Source organism: Pyrgilauda ruficollis, unplaced genomic scaffold (assembly GCF_017590135.1).
Source record: "Pyrgilauda ruficollis isolate IOZ18807 unplaced genomic scaffold, ASM1759013v1 scaffold15, whole genome shotgun sequence".
Classification (NCBI taxonomy): Eukaryota; Metazoa; Chordata; class Aves; order Passeriformes; family Passeridae; genus Pyrgilauda; species Pyrgilauda ruficollis.
In genome coordinates this window covers 6,005,382-6,025,581 of record NW_024513654.1, presented here as the reverse complement: position 1 = coordinate 6,025,581, position 20,200 = coordinate 6,005,382, and the positions used below count along the sequence as shown (strand labels likewise).

At 37.2% G+C, this 20,200-nt stretch overlaps 1 protein-coding gene across 1 annotated transcript in view; it reads right to left on the bottom strand.

Moving 5' to 3' along the window:
- Positions 1-20,179, bottom strand: part of RAB11FIP2 (RAB11 family interacting protein 2) — a 32,375-nt gene extending 12,196 nt beyond the window's left edge. The window contains exons 1-3 of the mRNA XM_041461493.1: positions 19,582-20,179; positions 8,333-8,778; positions 7,181-7,640 (exon numbers count right to left, since the gene is read on the bottom strand). Coding sequence (XP_041317427.1) covers positions 7,181-7,640; positions 8,333-8,778; positions 19,582-19,934 — 1,259 coding nt within the window. The 5' untranslated portion in view covers positions 19,935-20,179. The remainder of the gene's footprint in view (positions 1-7,180; positions 7,641-8,332; positions 8,779-19,581) is intronic.
- Positions 20,180-20,200: the final 21 nt, after the last annotated feature.

Below are 20,200 nucleotides of genomic sequence, written 5' to 3'. Positions count from 1 at the left end.
TCCATGGAAGGAGTATTTTCTTAAGGACCAAAAGCTTTTTACTTCTCTTTTGCTATTCCTATTAGTTACATGATAGTAGTATATACTATTAGAAATTAAAATTAGGATATTTAAATTAATCATTACTATTCAAAGTATTAAAATTTATGTTAACCTAACATTCTCTAAAATATCTATTACACCAATGAGCTAAGTGTGAGATTTCAGTTTCTTTCCTTTAATATGGAATATCTGCACACAGGTAGTTAGCAAAGCTCTGCCATATTCATTTTTCACTAGAGCTGGAATTCCTATTCCTATCCTACTTCTTGGTATTTGGGCCAATTCTGACTACAGTGCTTATGTATTTTTCTTTGGATTCTCACAACATATATCAAAATCTTGAAATATTAGGATGCCATTTTGCACAAGGAAAAAAAAAAAGAAAACCAAAAACAAAAGGAATTAATAAAATCAGATACAGCTAATGAAATTCAGAAACTTAGCCTTCCATAGAATGTCAGCCTGCTGTGCCTGGCAATGCAGAGCTCACTTTATATTCTGAGAAGGAATGACTGCCTTTTCTGCTTGTCTGGCAGCTAAACAAGTACAGAATAAGCATATTACCATCTACTTTGCAATTAGATTCTGGGGAACATCACTTAAGACACTTCACTGTATAAATTGCTCTGCTGTCAAGCCTTGTTCCGTGGCCTTTTGGAGCTTGGGTAACCCCAGGAGGACACAAAAAGAAGATCAGGTTTTGTGGCTATCACTACCTTCCTTGACTAGTTAGAAATCTAAGTATATAAATATTTCTCCTTTTACTAGGAGCTGTGCTACAGCAAATAAGTTTTTTTCTCAAGAGACCACTAAAGAGCTGTTAAACTAAAACTTGTGCCAGGATCTCCACTGGAAGACCCTATTATTAGAGATCTCTGAGTCAACAACAAACAAATCAAACAATCCTAAAATTACGTTTTACACCGAAACTTACAGATCCATTTTTGAATTATTAAAAGAGTAGAACTAATCCTTAGTTCTTGTAATGAACTGTAAAAAAAAAGTGCATTGTTTTTACATAGTTTCTGCAGTTATTAATAAAGAAACAATAGAACAAATCATTCTTTTTTAAAATGAAATAGAACAGGCAGTGCATTTTTCCCTTGGGAAAGATAATATGTCTCATGCATCCTCTGAAAAAAGATTTCACATGCCCTAATGTGCACCAAGAGACAGTGAAAGCTTGAAAAAATCTTGTCATGCAGCCAGCAGGATGAACTTTCCTAACAGTATTCCTAAAACAGTCAACTAATTAGGAGTGACTGATTGCTGGTGAGGAGCCTGCAAAAGTGAAGATTACTACCAAGTATTTCTACAATATCCCTCAAAGAGCTGATTGCTCTAGCCCATCTTAGTCATGTCCCAAATGCTGTGACCATGCTTTGTAAGAGCTTTGCAAAAGATTTCATTATTCTCTTATCACATGCAGCCATCTTTTAAATCAGGTGATAACAGTCCTGGCAGGACAGACTAAGAATCTCTGCACGACTCCTGCTTGTTTTGGAATTTCTCTTTACCTTTCATGTACCATCAATGTATTTCTCTTGTTGAAATAATATTCCACTGACAGCTTTACCACACTGAAGTAACAAATATTAACAGTCTAGAGCACAATTAAAGCACTGTCATAGTCCACCAGTAGTCTACCTAGACTGTAGATCACAGTTGACTAAAGTCTAGTCAAATTTCAGTAGAGAACTGAAAAAAATGTTTCATTTCAAGAAAAGCAATGCAGAAGTACACTGTCCTTAAAATAAGACATGCTAACACTGACAGAGGAAACAAAATTTGAAAATACCATAGTTCACCTGATGTCATTTTTTTTACTAACCGAGAAATAAATGTGCTAAAATGTCTTAACAGACCTTATTGCTTTAGCAAGTTCAGCAATCTAAAGAGAGCAACATTTCTGAAAAAGGCATGTGAAAAGCAGAGTGAATTGCATTGTATACTGGATTTCCTATCTGGCAGAGAAATACACAGCCACTACAATCCTTTGCTCTCATCAGGCAACTTTTGGGGTTCATTCCAACGGAGCTGTTGCCAGTAACTCTGCAAGATTGAAACCATTTAACAGTGACTTTGATTATGCTTAAGTTACTGCACTAATAACTCACCCTCAGTGTGGTTTGGGATAACAGGTTTTACTTCAGAACTTCAGCTGACTCGAGATTGGCACCTGCTCTACTATCACAGCTCAAGTGAGAAGCAGGAACCCAGAGGAACACTAGGATGTTGCAAAAGCTTCTTTAACCACCTGACCATCACACATTCCAAACATTAATGTTGCTGAAATGTTGCAGACATCAGCTGTTCTTCAGACTTATCAACTTAATATGAACCAAACACATTGCTGTTGTTGAAACCCTTCTGTTTTCACAGCACCTCACTTGTTTTTTAACAAATCTGATCATGGCCATATCAAAATGCAGAGACATTGCTTGTTTCAAACATTGCCTCCACTGGGAAAAACAAAACTGCAGCCCCTGATTTGTCTGGAACATGTGACATTGAGGAGACAGGCAGCTCTAACAGCCACATGTGATGAAGGTGGGAGAGAGGCTGAAGAAAATCACCACATTCAGAAACCACAAGCACAAAGATGCAAAAGAGTTGAAGGATTGGGTTGGTGTTTTTTTTCTTTTTGAGTTGCAAATTTGAAAAACTGCTGAAGCAGTGACAGAATACAGAAAAAATTAAGTAGTATTTTCATAATTTATGCTCCAATTCACCAATGATTAATATAATAAATATGAGCACTATCTTTAATTGTTACAGTGATTCCTAGTAAGACACAAGTTTCTTTCTCCTCCACTATTCCATCTTCCACTTTTCTGAGAATGTCACATACTTATTGCCACAACTTGAGATAAAGTGTAATCTGTATGTAGACACAAGCTTTATCTTCTTTTTTATGAAGTATAACAATAGTTAGGTCAAGGAAATGCTACTTTAGAAGGGTTTTTTTAATGCCTCTCTCTTGTATATATATGTGTGTATATACAGACACAGATATTATTAATGTATGTGTATATATATTTTATATATATATATAAAATGTTTAGTAGAAAGCTCCCAAACACTTATCAATCCAGTTTCCCAGATCTGGAATTTGATCTGACTAATAACAACCTGTCAGCTTTAAATATTGGACTATTTGTCTCCCTGTGTCCAGTGCCTGAGATCTTGTTAATTACCTAAACTCCCTTTCTGTAGGTCTTGTTAATTACCCGTCTCCTGTCTCAGAGGACCTTGTTAATAACTTGTACAGTCTCTCTAAAAAGGTCCTAATAACACATTAAAATTAAAGATGCTTTTCTTTTAGCACTTGTCAAGTGGTGTAAATTGAGAAATTTTCACATCAGTTTATTAGCCTGTAGTGTAGTGTCATGTGTTTTCCTAAACAAAAACAATTTCAGAAAAACGATGCACAAGCTTTGGTTATGGCACAAAACAATCTTTGTTTTCCAGGAGCACCCTCAGTTTCTTTAACTGTGTTCAACACAAAAGCCATGTGGCTTCTGACTGCAAATTAACCTCCTGAGAGCCACAATAGCAGTAATTGTAAGAATGAGTGCAATTTAAGGCAATATTGGGTAAAAGTTTCAAAACAGTGCATTAAGAAGTACAAAACCAAAATTATTATTGGTAAATGCTGGATAAGAGCACTCGACATTCTTTGCTTAAAAATTCTTCATTGGCTTTATGAAACAAAACCTCTGGAATGAACAGATTTTGTAGCATTTGCAAAACCAGCATTTTTTGTTTCACTATGAGACTATTGCATTTTTAAACTGTCAAGAAATCAGCTCATAAATATCTCTACTATGCCTACAACAGACAATGGAACCCCCAATCTTAACACTTATGTAACACTGCGATATCATATCTACAAAAACACTTTAAAAAAACTCATTTATCCAGTCAGCATTTACAGGCAAAGTATCATCCCTGTTTTACAGATTTAGCCAAAGCCAGGGAACAAGCCTTTGCCAGGTCAGAGATGAACAGAAATGAGGGGTCTATATTTTGTGATTTCCTGTCAATAAGTATTATATACAAACCAAACAGGTTTTTGTTTTGGTTTTCAAAAATACTTCTAAAACCTTCTTGAAACAATAATAAATGATAGCAATAAAAATAAAAGATAATTTTCAAATAATCCTGGCATACTTGCTTTCAGAAAAAAAAAAATCCTACAAGTGTTGCTGAGCCACTTCTATAATTCTTGGATCAGCAGCTGAGCAACACGTGGAAGATGTACTTATCTTCATTTGTTTAATTAGTAAGTAAGAGTAATTAGTGACAGAGCATGCAGCCAGCCAAGCACTGCAGGATGGGCTGTTCAGCAGCTCACCCAGCTGATGCCATCAGCTGTTCTCCATATTGTTACTGCTCACTCAACATTACCAACCACAATTAATTAGGATGGACTTAAGCCTGACCCAAAGTTCACCCAAGTCACTGAAAAGCTTCTCCCCAAGGTTACAGATGTGGCTTCACCAGCCCTGAGAATGTGACAGTCACACCACAGCCATGAAGGAGCTGGGTTTGGTGGATTTCTTTTGAGGGACGGATGCTATGGGTTGGCTTTTTTCCCTTCCACTTTTTTCTATGTCCAGCCTGGTCCCACAGACTGGATGTTTTATGGCTCCAGTGTGCTCCTGGAATACATCCTCCAGCAGGATTTCATCAGACAGGAATCCAGCTCAGGATGCTCCATCACCCCAACCAAGGCTGGGTTAAGTGGGAGATCTGCCTGCAAAGCAAACACCTGATCCACAACAGAACACTAATTTTAGACACACCTTAATAAAAATATACTGCCTGCTTTATATGCAGAAATGGGATTCATCCAAAAGAGCTTAACAGCACATTGAGTAAATAAAAAACAACCCAAAGACTAAATTCCCTGTCGACTCTTTCTGCATACTGAATTTGTTACCCAGCCTCATTTATTTTGGGCCCAGATATTCATACAAATTCTTTCTTCAGTATTACTAGTTCAAAAAATAAAAAATGGATTCCATTTGAGAAATCCTCCACAGATAAAAGGTAAACTTAAACTGTAAACTTATTAAATATGCACATTTTGTATTAGTTTCTACTTCAAAAGAAAATAATTCTATAAGATGCATTTGGAAGAAAGTAAACTAAGTCTAAAAGGTTCACAAAGAACATAATAATGGAAGATATAAAAATCAAGAGCATCTAACTTAACTTATTGCATGCCAGATATTATGCCAAAATAGCTGTTTCACAAAAAAGGTCAGAATGTTTACTGGTTTTGGCTTTTTGAAAATAAAATAATATCTATTTGTCTTATCAAAAGTTTATGTTTACATAAAAGTCAAGAACTAGTAAAAGGGACTCCCATACAAAGACAGAAACAAATTACTGCAGTCCTTCTGAATGGGCACTGTGATGAGCTTTTTAATTACAAAACGAAGAAAAAAAGTCCATCATGATTATCATTAAGTTTTATATTTATCAAGATCTGCTGCATTCAAGAACTTCAAAAGATTTCACTACTTATATCTGGCATCTGCCTGAATACAGTGTTTCATTTTAAAAAATTAAATGCTATGCAATTTTAATTGTTATTTGAATTATTTCTCTTTAAAGAAACTTAAATGGAAGTTTAACTTCTGACAAACCAAGCTACAACTTAACCTAATGCAAATTCAGAGAAATACTTCATTAAATAAAAAATATTCTAAGATTGTCTATAAACATGTTATTTAAGACACTAGAACCTGACTGGACTCATAGAAGGCACTAAGACGATAATTTGTTGAGGTCACATGAGCTTCTAGCAACAAACTCTTTTGTACATCAGTTCAATTTCAGTTCATTTCCCTAATTCACATCCATGATTAGTTTTGATAAGAAAATGATTCTAAGTTTAAATCAGGCATGCATTCTAACCCATGAAGAAAACTGAGCTGGGACACAATAAGATCCCTCATTTCTAAGAAAACAAGGTAACAAAAACCTTTCTTTTAAAAGAAACTACTTGAGTCATTAATTAAGGAATTAATACACAGGAAAAGGTAAATTTTTTAGAACTATGCTTTCCATTTAAAATGGTGATTGATTTTATAGCCTTTAGATTCCAGTTTGAAGCATTTTAATTTCAAATGCATTTTCTACCAAATTTAAGTCATTACAGAGAAATGAATCATTACCTTGAAACAGCAAGGACTGCTAATTTCTGGTATTTATAAAAAAAAAAAAAAGAATGCAAAGGAATGGAAGTTAATTAACTTAAACATTTGTCTATTGTGAACCGTATATGTGGGTGGCAGTGTACATAAATATATATATATATATTTATGCATGTATAAAGAGAGACAGACAGGCAAGATTATCTTTCTCACAAGTATACAGAACCCAGGAAGGAAACTAACAGTGGGTTACACATTTTCTTAAGGAAAACAAGTAAAGCATTGATAGACAAACAAAGATTAAAATGGATTATTGAAATCAAAGTTCCTTATCAGTCCTGTAACTTAATTCATTCTGCTCAAGACATAAACTGCTGCCTCGTGCAATAATTTCAATGTACAGAACTCAGCAAAGCTGCAGTGAGCCAAATGAATTCAAGAGAGATAAGAGTTCATGTGGGTGCTCCCATTTAGAAACAGAATGTTCTTTAATTCTTGTACTCCAACATATACTCCTTAAATACTCCTTTGTTTTTTCCCCTACCCAAATAGTGACATCCACAGGATTTCTTTTCACTACTCCCATTTGCACCATTCTTTTATTTAGACAGTTTCCTCTTCCCCTTGTGTTTGAAACCTTTTCCTCTCCAAACCTGACTTAGGGCAATGTAATAAATTAGCAACAAATGTTCAGGCAAAGCAGAAGACTTCAGGGAGAGCCCATTCTGAAGCACAAACAAGGTCTTCCACAAACACAAGCACCCAAGAACTTTCACAGCACATATTAGCAATAAAGAAGTCACTTCAAAACAAAGTAGGAAACAACCAAATTATATAAAAAGTTTGTAACATAGAAACAGAAAAGCACTGATATAAACGCGTATAAAGCACAAAGATTGTGTTCCTCAATACTTCACATTTTCATTTATATAACATTCAAGATATCAGATTGAAATACAGCAAAAACCTACCTTGAAGATGGCAACATGCTTGTAGGCTTGAAGTTTGCCATAAAAGGATTAGTCGAATCATAATCGAAACTCTCCTGATGAGCTTCCCCAAATGCACTCGGTGATTTCAAGTCACTAGAACTCTCTGATCCCCCATTGCTAAGTTTATCTGACTTCTTGCTATCTTTTTTTCCAGTCACTCTTTCAAAAAGACTAACTTTCTCTTTTTTCTCTCTTTTAATTTCTTTTCTGATCTCGACAGGTTTGGAAAACAGACTTATGTTTTGATCCCACGTTGCTGGGCTTTCTTCAAATGGATTCTTCTGTCTTGGCAGTGTAGCAAATTTTTGGGGTAATGAAGCACTCACATTAAATGGGTCATTGTGTGCTTCAAGTGCAGTTTCATCAACTGTGCTGTCAAGTTGGCTCATTTTAGAAGTATCAACACTTAATGTCCTTCTGTGTGGAGATTTTAGACTCCCTGCAAACAATCTGTCATTAGTACATTATCAATGAGACACTATATCACAGTTTATGACATGCAGAAAACCCATTTTAGCATAGATCTAGAAGCTTTGCAATTGAGCCTCAGTTCAGAACACTGGTGATTAACTAAGCTATTAAAAAAAAATAACAGCTGTGGCCTTGATTTCATGTTTCAGAAATGTTTATGGATAGGCACCATGGGAAATTTTTGCTTCCTGCATGAAAATGAAGTTCTGCAGAGAAGACAGCTATGACTGGTGTGCCATTCCAGAGACAATATTAAGAAGTTGCATAATAACATTGAGCAATTCAAAGTATTTTCAGTTTTTTGTATAAATCAGGTTTAAAATTTGGTGATAGTTTTTGACTTTTTAATTAGACTTATTTCTCATAAGATGCTATTTTGCCTAGAGTCCCCTCTGGAATGCAATATACTCTCAGATGAGGACATAATAAGAGAAAATGCTAAACTATCATACATCATGAGCAATGCAAGTTATTTCTTATACTCAGAAACAGCAATTATGAGTTACCAGCAATTAAAGAAAACAATTAAATAAAAAAAAAATAGGCCAGCAATATTTCTTAACATTTTGGCCTTGTAAGTGCTTCATAAACTGAAGTAACAGATTCTGAATGCTCTAACATAAGTGAGCTGTAATTGTAATGGTCATGAATGTTACTTACCCCCTTCATCAACAGAACCAAAGGACTCCAGCTGACGCCTGAAAAGATGGGTGTAGCCAACAGTGCTGGATTTCATCTTCTCTGAGGAGACGTGGGGTCCTGTCAGGTCTGACATGGAGTGAGCTGAGGACAGCCGCTGAGGGCCCAAGAGGAAAGGTTTTTTTGGTTTTGATTTCATTTGCACTTCACCACTACACACCTCTAGGTTTGCATCATCAGGTATGTGAGTGCTTGGGATGATTGCAGAGGATGTATCTGAAAACGTCCCATCGTTTTTCCGACCCTTCATTTTGTCTTTTAGTTTAGCAAATGGGGATTTGGTTTTGTCCTTCATTGACAAATCAAACATACTTGCTGTCATGTTATTCCTCATAAACTGAATATTGACGTTGATTTCTCCTCTGTCTTTAGTTCTCTTCCCTTGTCTGGATTCTAGGGGAAACCACCTTAAAGGAGAAAGAGAGCAAATTAAGTTGTGTTTTCTCAAGGTTATCATTGCTAGTTGCTTAATGCATCTGGTTAGAACAATTTAAAGTATGAAAACCAAAATCCTACATCAAAGATTCAACCATTCCTGCACTGAAAAACTTTGTTTATATTTGTATCAAAGACAATTTATTTGTTTATATTTGTTTTCAGCAAAAACTTTTTTCTTTATATTTGTTTCAAAACTAAATAACAAAGCAAGAGGAAGCTTTTTACAGTGTTCACCTGTTTCAAAATCAACTCTGGAAGCTGACAAAACATTACCAAAGTTAAGGGCTTCCATCTGCTTATGGAGCAGAATTTGTACCTAATTATAAATACAGATACATTTTCTTTTTTTTTAAATAGTCTTCAAGTGTCCTTTATTTAGTGATGTATATTAATGTATTCTATGTGGCACCTACTTGTCTCCTTGGTTTTTCCTCAGTTTTACACATTAGCAAACATTTTCCCCTCTTTCCTTCATTCTAAGAACTGGTTGAGATTTATGACAACTGCAGCAATGCTGGCTAAGAAATATCTGAGAGCCCTGAACAGTCAGCCACCATTTCAATTCTGCTCTGCCTCCCCTCTGGATGCTGACAGAAACTCCACAGGCACAACTGAGCACGTAGGTGTATCCAACAGCATCCTCTCTTTTGCAGGTCACCAGCAGGATTAACTTCAGAAATATTTCCTTTGGAACCATGACATAAATCCCCACTCCTTGAAAAGAGATCAAAGGTGTGATCATCTGTTTCAAAAAGCCAAGTGTGCTTCTTTGCCAGGTCCAGCAAAAGCTTTATCATTATCCAAGTGTCTTATTCATTCCCTATTGTGCTCCATTGTCCCATGGAAGCATCTGCAGAATTATGGCTCAATCCTCCCTCCACAGCTTCACCTAAATGAATGGCCAACACACAATCCCTTCTCCACAACCATCACCAAGAGCCTTTCCTTATTTCAAAAGGTCACAAGGGCATATTTCAGATCCACCAGCTCTAAAGAAGTGCTCTAACTCACTGTCAGGAGAAATCCATGCACACAGACTCACACAACAGTGCCTTACCACCAGTAACTTTTGAATTGGAGAGACGAAGAAATTAAATTGCCTATTAACACAGATACAGAATGGATTATACAGTTATACATACATTATTCAATCCTGCCAAATAAAGAAAAAAAGGTCAGGAAAGGAGAAAAATAGCCCTTAATTTATTTTCAGATTTCACAGATATATTTTAAAGGTGACAGTTGTAATCAATTTTTCAGGCAGAGATTAAATGTTTTGAGTTGAGAAAATACTTCCAAAAGTGACACACCAAAGACATAACAAAAGGGTAAGGAGTATTATTATGCCTTTTCTTATTTTTTGATGTTGCTTTGTGAGGTTCACAAGATTTTATATTTCATACTAAAGCAAAATAATTAATCAGACCTCCTCTGTTCTTGCAATCAACAATATAAATCCAGACCAGTAGACCCAGAAGCTCAAACCAGGTGAAGGATAATTAAATCTTTAGGAAAATAGCTTTTCTTCTGTTGTGAGGTAACTTCATTTATATACTTTAAATGAAATACAAAACCTGGAATATGTGTCTGAAGAAGATGGATTGTTTTTCCTTTTAGTTAATAATGCTTCAATTCTTTGGTAACTGATTCCAGAAACACTTTAAGTCATCTATAGAGCTGTTACAGAAAACAAAAACAGAACCAAAAGTCAATTGTCTTTGTGCTACATAATATTGCAAAAACTGGAAGACAAGATACCCTACTTTCATTAAAACTCTTCTTTAAAAGAAAATATGTTCATATATTCCCTTAAAAAAATACAAACAGTACACAGCCATAATGAGCAAGCCTTGCTCAGACAGCTCCTGGACAGATAAAAAACCCCAAAGAAAACCCATCCTGGACCTGAGAAAGTCCTCCCACAGCTCCTCAGCCACACACTAAACATACACCCCAGCACAAATAAGGCTCATGAGTGGTTTAAGAAACTCAGGAGGCAGAAAGGACTTCACTTTTTGACATTCAAATTTAGTATCTCAGTCTACACTGTACATTCCCTTTTTCCCTCTCCTCACAGGGTTCAAACATTAATACTTTATCTCTGATAAAACTGGTGAATTTTTCTGTTTCTGCTTCTGAATGATCAAAACCTTAAATTGATCCATGACACTTAACTTGTTTTAGAACAAGTATAAGACATAAATTCTTAAGCTTTTGCAATGGGGAAGAAGGTATTTTATTTCAAAAACTTATTTAACAATTACTGGCATTCTTATAACTAATCAACAACACTGTGTCATTACCAGCACTCACCTGCTAAGGGCAAATGCCATGAACCATTTTGATATTTACCTCTTCTTAAAGAGAAGCCCACAACTAAGACCATGCCTTCATAGCTTCTACATTTCTTTTCAAAGTATATCTTGAAGAATTTGACATTAAAAATAAGTCCAGGTGGGAAAACAAAGAAACTCTCCTTTTCCTAGGAAGACAACAGAAGGTCCTGCTGGAACCAGGTTCAACACTGCTACTGATTCCAACAGAATTTAATCATGAACTCTTTTACTCCAGCAAAATTCCTCTGGTCTTCAGTGGAATTTCTATTAGAATAATGATTGCTGGATCAAATCTTTGTATGAAAGACAGATATTTAATTTTCATAGGCATTTCAAGGAGGTTTCTTTGTTACCTTGGAGAGTTTATCTTGTTTTATATATAATGAAGGTTCCATATGCTTCAGCTCATAACAAGACAATATGAGAAGCAGACTCAAATCATGATTTTCTTCAAAATTCAAAGGCAACTAATTACTTTTTTAAACAGATGAGAACAAATGCAGGCAATCCATTTATGTGGAGCTGCACGTGAATGAGCAACTAAGACCATAAATGTTTCTTATTAGAATCTGTTTCGACAACACATGGGCGTGAGCAGCAAATAGAAAAAACAGCTCTATATAGGAGAGAAAAAAGAATGGGGAAATGAAGTCCACTGTTTTCAGATAACAACATTTGGGTCCTAAAACACTAAATTCCATTATACTACTGCCAATTTTAAAAATTGAAATGTATTATAAAAGCCAATAAAACTTGCTATTTTAGTTTTGTTTACAGTACTTTTAGCCACAATAAATGCTCCATTTGTCAGGCTGCCATGAGCTTATTCTATAGAAAGCCTGTACAAAGTAGGAAAATAGCCAATAACATACATGAACAAAACAGGGTGGCTTTTATGAGAGCAGATGCCCTTTTACTTAATAACCAAATATTACATCCAGTCTTGCAGACAGTCTTTATTTAAACAGACCTTGTACAAAGTCTGGCAAATTTTCCCAACTTCAAAGGAAGCCCTATTGCCTTTGGAATCATTCATTCTTCTTGCTCTCACCTTCAAATGTTCTGTAGGGCAATGTCCTTCATACACCCTCTAATTTCAACTTTTTCCTGATGGCTTCCATCAGAACAACCCTTGCTTCTTTCTCTCATCTGTTTTTCAGTGTGCTAATGGGCTTTGCCTGTCTTGCACAGGTTTCTGTTAATTTTTATTTTTAAGTATTCTATAAATGACCCCTCTGCATGCTGACAATTTTCTTGAATGTGCAAAGAGCTAAATAGGAATTGAACGTGAAAGGCTAAATAGGAAAAATCCTGCTGACCAGGCAGCCCTGAAAAGGGCTGTACGCCCCTATGTGAAGCAGCACGGCTACTTTCCACCATGACAAGATTAGTTTATTTTGGCCACACCTACAGCTAGGAGTGGAAAAGCAAGCTCTCCTAACTTGTGCAGTCTTACCACTAATGAACCCTCACCTTGGGGAAGACAGACAGGAAGGGGTGAAGGAGAAAACTGAAATAAGCTACTATAAATGAGCAAGTTACAAAACCCTGGCCTGTCTATTTCATTTAAATAGCTAGTGATCTATAGATTTTCAGTTGTTTTTTCCTCCCCTTTTCTGATTCTATTTGTCCTCCAAATCTGCCACAGAATCTGACACTTCCAAGTCTTATCCCTCTCTCTCCTTTGAAGAAGCATCACTCAGCCTGTTCTGCTCACCATGTAAGAGTGAGCAGGATGGGCTGACAGCATGGGTAAGAAAAAGCACTACCTAATTTCAATTACATTTTAATTATATACTTTGACAGTCTCCAAAACCACGGGGTAACTTATCTAGCAGTTTCAACAGGAATTAAGTGTTCCAGCCAGCACATTCATCCTGTGCATGACAGATGAACTCCCAACTCTGTCTTCTGGACAGTGCCAAAGATGGAAAGTATTGAAGGAATTTTCCCATCTTTCTGCTTCTCAAATACACCACTCTGCCTTGACTCTACCAGTAATTATCTGTTGAGCTAATCTAGTTTTGCTTTGCTGAAAAACCCAAATAATTTTGCAAAATCTTTATTTCAATTCACAAATTACTGAAGAAATTTTTCTAAAAGCCACATAATCATCACAGCATCCGCAAAGGCTTCTGACCTTGATTTTACATGCAAAAATCAGCACTGTGATTTGCTACACATTTAATTTTCTATACAGGCAGGTACTTCTAAACTTACCCCTATAAAAGACCATCAGAACCTCAATGATAGAACGTGTCCATCAGCTGTCACAAAAACAAAGTTGATGACTACTGTTAAACTAGATACACTGAAGTAACTTGCTTCACAAAAGCCCACTAACATAAATGTCCACAGCTAATTGATAAAAAACAACATCCAAAGCCCAGAACTGTCTGACATTTTCATTTAGCAGCGTATGCACTTTGAAAAATGCAGAAGTATGTTTTGTGATAAATCATTCCAGTACCCTACTGAGAGGCTGCCCCAAAAGTCAGCAAGTAGGAAAATTAAGGCAAGGGGTTGAGCACAGACTACATCGTGTATGAAGGGAAATGAAGAAGAAAACAAATTATTTGTTAAATTAAGTGATGACACTCACAAAGATGAATACTCTTACTTTCTGGAAGCCAACTGAAATGAGATATTGAAAGCAGTCTAAAATAAATACTACAGAGTGACATTGTAACACCACAAAACATATGGGAACTGACAGCTATCACAACACCCTCACTATGGGGTTTGCTAATATCAACTGGAATCAAAGTCATTAAAGTGGTCTTAGTTTACTTATTATTTTGGCTAAAGACTATGTGTGAATACTTCTGTGTTAGAAACAAACTAACTGAAGGTATGAGAATTAAGGCCAGTTATTTGAGTTGAGTGTGTGCACAGAAAATGGAGAAGCATTTCCATCCAGATGGCACTTAGACTCTGACTCAAGAGTTACGACTTACTGAGAGGATGTGCATGGATTTGTTGTTGCCAAAATGCTGGGAATACTACTAAACAATTTGAAAATATCACTGTAAGACCATAAAGCTACAGCTGGGCAAAACTTTGTTTTCTCCCATAACCATCTTTCTCTTTTGTTCCTCACTACTCACATTCCTTATTTTCTTTTTCCATTTAACGGGTAGTACCACAAGACAACCCATATAGAATCTCCAGGCTGCTCTTTATTTCTGTGCCTTTTAACATTTCTAAGTTACTACTCTTCCCACTTTTGACTTGAGTGGAACAAGATTTTTCTCTTGCTTTAACCACAATAAAGACATTTTCTGTTACACCCTGCTATTTCCACTATGATTGAAGCTCATCCCTTCATTTTTCTTGTTTAAACTAAATTTAAGACTAAAAGTGAATAAATAATAGTGTGCTATGTTTTGTAGAAATATCATTAAAATGGTTGCCACTCATTAACAAGCACTGAGCCCATATATTATCTATTTACTAGTTGTTTGCTTGCTCATAATTCCAGATGCATTTGAAGCCTCCCTCTTGCCTATGCTGCTACAGATGAGAGAGAGGACAGAGCAGAGGCAGTTGAAGAGGGAGTTTATATCCAAGACAGAGGCTGCCAAGAAAGAATTCACATTAATTTGGAAAAAGTCAGATCATTTGCATACCTTCCAGGAAGGTCAGCAGCACTAAAGTCAGTGCCTACCACACAGGGGTACTGATCATGGTAAACCATGAGTTCTTTTTGTTTGCTTGCTGAGAAGCTGGTTTTGACTCTTTTTTTATGATCAACAGAAGTTGAGAAGTATCTTTAGAAAAGGCCAAGATTCCTTCACTCCATTATGCTCAAGTAAGCATTTTTTTAACAACTGCTGCAATTTGTGTGTGTGTAGAGGGGAGTGATGTTGAGGTATTATAGACCCCAGGGAGAAGAGGAACTAAATCACAAATAAAAGATGTCTCCTCCACCATGTCCATAAGAAATAATAACTCTACATCACCTGCCTTCTCAAATTTATAGCATTCCAAACAAGTGTTACATCTTAAATCAGCCGAACATACAATAAAATGAGACGTCCAGGAAAGCTCATGAAGGAATGGACAATAAACAGAGTGGAATTCGAGGGTAACAAGGATGAAGCAAAAGCAGAGGAAATAAATAACACCGGGAAAGTTAAGAGTCATTGTAAAAAACTACTGAAAAATGCTTCAGTAAATTAAGACATGTCAGAAAATTAGTATTTTTTTATTTCATGGTAACTCAAAAATTTGTTTTGATGCTATGCAATCAGAATATGAGCAGCATTAAGGCAACTATGAATTATAACTGAATTGAAATTATTACAAAAAAGCATATATGCTTTAAAACAATACGTTCATTGATCATAATTTACATTTCAAATGGAATAGTAGAAGAGGTATATTTATTTTGCAAGAGCAGACGGAAACAATTGCCATGTATTTCTTAGGATGAATTAAAAAACCCACACGATGTTATTGCAAAAAAATAAAAGCCATGTCAGAATTTTAACATTTGAAAACTTATGCTAAATACACTTCCATTAAAGCAGTTTTTCCAAAGCTTTTTGAAGTGTTAAAAAACCTCAGTAAAATCTTTCAGCATCTGGAGCCTAGTTTTCAGCTCTGGAAAAAAGAGAAGTAAAAAGTCCCTGTCCATTTCCAACTACAGCAGCAATGCCAGAGACACAAATTTACAAACTTTCACAGTACAATGGGCATTTCTGCACTAGGAAAGAAAGAAAATGAACTGGGATCCTGCAGATGCTTTGGATGAAGTCTCTGGAAGAGATCTAGTGAGGGACCATCTGAGCCACATCTGGATCTGACTGTTCCAGCAATTTTTACTTTTAAGAATTTGAAAAATCATCAGTTTCAGAAAGGAAAAGGACATCATATGATGCTGTGTACAAAATTTTCCCTATCAAGTTGTAGTAAAGAGACTACATTGTTTCATTAAGTCTTGAGCCAGAGCAAGTTTCTCAGAACACAAGACAAATCCCATCATGAGGCCTCTGCCTGAAAACTTTACTGCAGGGAGTATTTGTCTTAAGATGTGAAAAGTAACAAAAAAAGCACCAGAAAAAAAATATATTTTTCCCCAACATAATGTTCCTGAGTCTGCAATGATTTTTGAAATTTATTTCTTCAAATTATAAAACATTAAATTAAAAAAATATGTAAAAAGCCAAATGTCACACACCCCACGGTCTTCCTAGGAATTCAGAATCAGCTGGTAGCCTTCACTTCTCATACCTCCTTACTAAAAAAGCACTAGGGAATTGCTGACAGGGCTCAGCATTGTGCAGAATATTAAATATCTTTTTTGCAATACCCTGGTGACTCTTGAGTCTGTCTCTTACAGCACCATATGTACAGCTGTGTTGGAAAGAGGAAGCTATTAAATATATTAAAAAGTAGAAATATTACCAATAGACACTTCATCAAATAACTGGATCTCATTCATCCCCAAACAAAGCAAGAAATGTTAAGGTTACATCAACATAAGAAAATAACTCTGGATTTAATAACAGCACAAGCCTGTTGAACATATTTGAAAGTAAAAACATTGCTTAATAAAACAGATTAGTGTTTCTGAAACAATGAATATAGCTTTCAACCATCAGAATGCTTTGGTAACAAAGACATTGGACTTGGTTTTGAAAGGTGCTGGGTGTCTCAGTTCCCACACCATACACACAGTTAGAAGGTCTTCAGGTCCAAATATATTACCCTTAGTTTACTGCCAACACAGGAATAGGAATATTTTCTATCAAGAAAAGATTTAATAAAGAGGGGAGAAAAAAGAGCATTTTGTTTGAGATTGCATTCATAAATCTATTCTTGAAGGTTTGCCCTCATCCCACACACACACAAATACTGCATCCACATCTCCACCGAGTGCTTCAAGGAGACAGCCAGACACAGCCGCGTGGCACGAGGGCACACAGGCACACAACCACAAAAACTTCTCAAAAACATTGGAACTCAAGAACTCAGAGTTACTTTTTTCCGAAAGTGAGTTTTAGAAAGGACATTTTTGAGGTTTCTAAGCACCTAAAGACACCAAGGGACTTTCAGTGGCTCCTTCCTCATAAGAATTTAAATTAGCATTACGCGAGAACGCTGCCAAAAATCCCACTTGCCGCCCAGCCGCACTTTTACACTTACATAAGACTTTTACAAGTACGGCTGTTCGGCCCTAGAAGCCTAACACCCATCAACTTTTAATAAGATTTGCAATCTTAAATGCTCAAGTAACTTCTGAAGAAAGGACTCAGGCTGTTTGTAAAACTTTCCCCACAGGCCCCCATCTTGTGCAGCAGAGCTCGCAGGCAGCGTGCGGCGTTCCCGGTGATTTCAGCGGTGCTCTGAGAGGAACTGCTCCACAGCTACATAGCAGGAGTTCCTCTCTCACACTTCAGAGGAAGAAATGAGAAAATAAAGAATACCTATGGAGCCCTGCTAAGCATAACTCCTTATAAAAATACTGCAGATCTGAATGTTTGTTTAACTATCACAAGGATTGTTACTTACCCCACTTAAAAATTTCTGGAATAATTTTGCAATTACTGCAATTTACTTTTGCTAAACCTGGTGCAGGAGCTTATGTTTCTTCTTCTGGGGAAAAGCAGTTTTGTTACTCACAGTAATAATGAATTAATTTTACTCCAGCTTCTGAACACACATTGCTTTCTAGATATACAGTCTTTACTTTTTGTAGTATTCCTCCCTCATTCATTCACCTTGTTTTTCACCTTGTTGCTAGGTGTTGCAACTAAGGCAGTTGACTACTGACTTGCAAGATAATTACAATTAATGAGTCAAGAATTTTTAAGATACATGTCTAAAGAGCAGTGAAACTTCTTGAATCAAGTGTTAACAGAAATTAAGACCCTAAGGCTATAGGCATCACCATGTATTGCATCAAGATAACTGGTTTATCCCTAAAAAGGTAAGCAATTAAAAAGCGTAATACTCCAGGCAGTGAACCCACAAGAGATTCTACACAGGCTTCTTCTTTCCTGTCATATGGTTTGTGAACATACTGTTTTGCAAAAAATTCAGTTTACAAAAACAAACACCATGGCAAAGAGAGCTTTGACTTGCCTTTGGTGCTGGTCAACCTCATCCATGCATTTAAGTAGGACCAGGTTTTGAGGTGGTTTCAGCAGAAACAGTTGTCTGACCAAGAAGCCCTGCCTGGTGTTAACCATGTGGATTTCCACCTCCAACTGCCAATGCTGCTGGAGGTCCAACCCCAGCTCAGTCACAGACAGACAAGCGACACCAGTCTTTCGTGGCTTGGATGCCAAGTCACCTCACCACAGACCCACCATCACTATGGATACCAGACTTTAATTTCAACAACTGAGATTTGGGCACAGGAGCCTTTGTACTCATCTGAAGAGACACTAGAGGAGGAAAGGCACCTGGAGCAGGAACTATTTAACCACTGCAGACAGATCTGTCAGCGTTCATGTATGTCACTGCCAACACACAGCTCACTTGGAGGTCTCCATGCTGCTCTGATTCAATTTCTGTGGGACAAACATATCCACACCAAACCCAAAGCATGGAGTCTTAGGCATGCCTGCAGTACTCTCATACCTCCAGTCTGAGTTACCCATATGCATGGAGGATAAATTACGCTGGTACAAACATCTTTGTGCAACCATGTCTTGTCAACTTTACTCATTTAGTTGGAAAACTGAGATAATTAGAAAAGTACAGTTCAACTTCATACACTGCTATGATGCCTTTTTTTTAAAAAATTCCTTTTTTTGCATTCCAGTGCCTGAAACTCTTGGCAAACACTATTTTATTTGACAAAGGCTTATGTAGGTAGTGATGGAAGCTACCTCAGTCTTGTCAGCTGAGGCCTGCTGTTCAGTGCAGCCTGTGGCCTAAGATTAATCAAGACCAGCAAATTGCTGTGCTGTTGTGGTAAGCCTTCATTAAGTCACAGTTCATTGACCACTAAAACATAAATATAAAATATTTAAAGACACGTGGTTGAAGCAACTGAAGGAAAACAATTTTAAAGAGAACCACACCAGGTTTCAGGGCATCTGAACCATCTCACACATGGTTCAAACTGAAGTAGGAGATGAATGGGGGTATGGACCTGTGCAGAACAAAAAAAAAATGCTTAGAAAAACAGACTGTAATGAGTTCATGTTACACACAAGAGTTTGTCAGAAAACTTAATGTTATTGACACTCCTTCACTGTGCACAGTAAGCACTTTGATTACAGTAAACTTCTCTGGAAGAGGTCAGGCCACAATGACATAACTGTATAGGCTGAGAGATTTGGAAACAAAATCAATGACGGACACATACTAATTTCATTTCAAAGTACTTATATTCATAGTAAGGCTACTATTTCCCACCCTCCCCAATCGCAACTGTCCAAGGAATACAAACTATAATGAAAAAAACCAACCATCACTTACTCTGTTTTCCGCCTTTGCTTGTCTTCAAATATATCATTCAGACTTATGGCTACCTGTCCCAAAAACCTGTCCAGCCCCACCAGCGACCTGTGCATGACAATCAGGTACAGGATGTATTTTTCTGGATTCTCCTGCATGAGTAGTCCAGGCAGCTCAAAGGAGGCCTCTTCCTTCCAGATGGGATCCAGCGTCTTCTCAGCCACCGAGGTGGAGTACTTCTCCTTGCCCAGCTGTATGATGGTGTAGGCATCGTTGCTGCCATTTTTACCTTTTGGCTTCAGACCTTTGGCTTGAAGGACCGTAACTTGCACGTGAGTTGGGAACCACTTTTGGGCTTGCTCCGCCAACATCATCTTTGAAGATCGCAGCAGCAGCAGCAATAACAAACGCAAAGTCTGTCAGTCCTCGAGGGACTGCGTAAGGGCACTTACGGCGGAGACACCTGTCAGGGGCTCGGCTGGTCCTTCCTCTACCGCTGCTGGCCGCGGGTGGCCCTCACCAGCCCGCGGGTCCCCCCCTTCCCCGGCAGCCCCACCTGCGGCTCCATGGCCGGGGGCTGCAGGTCCCGCCGCAGCCCCGGCCCCGCCGCCCTCCCGCACCCGGCCTGGCCCTGCCCGCC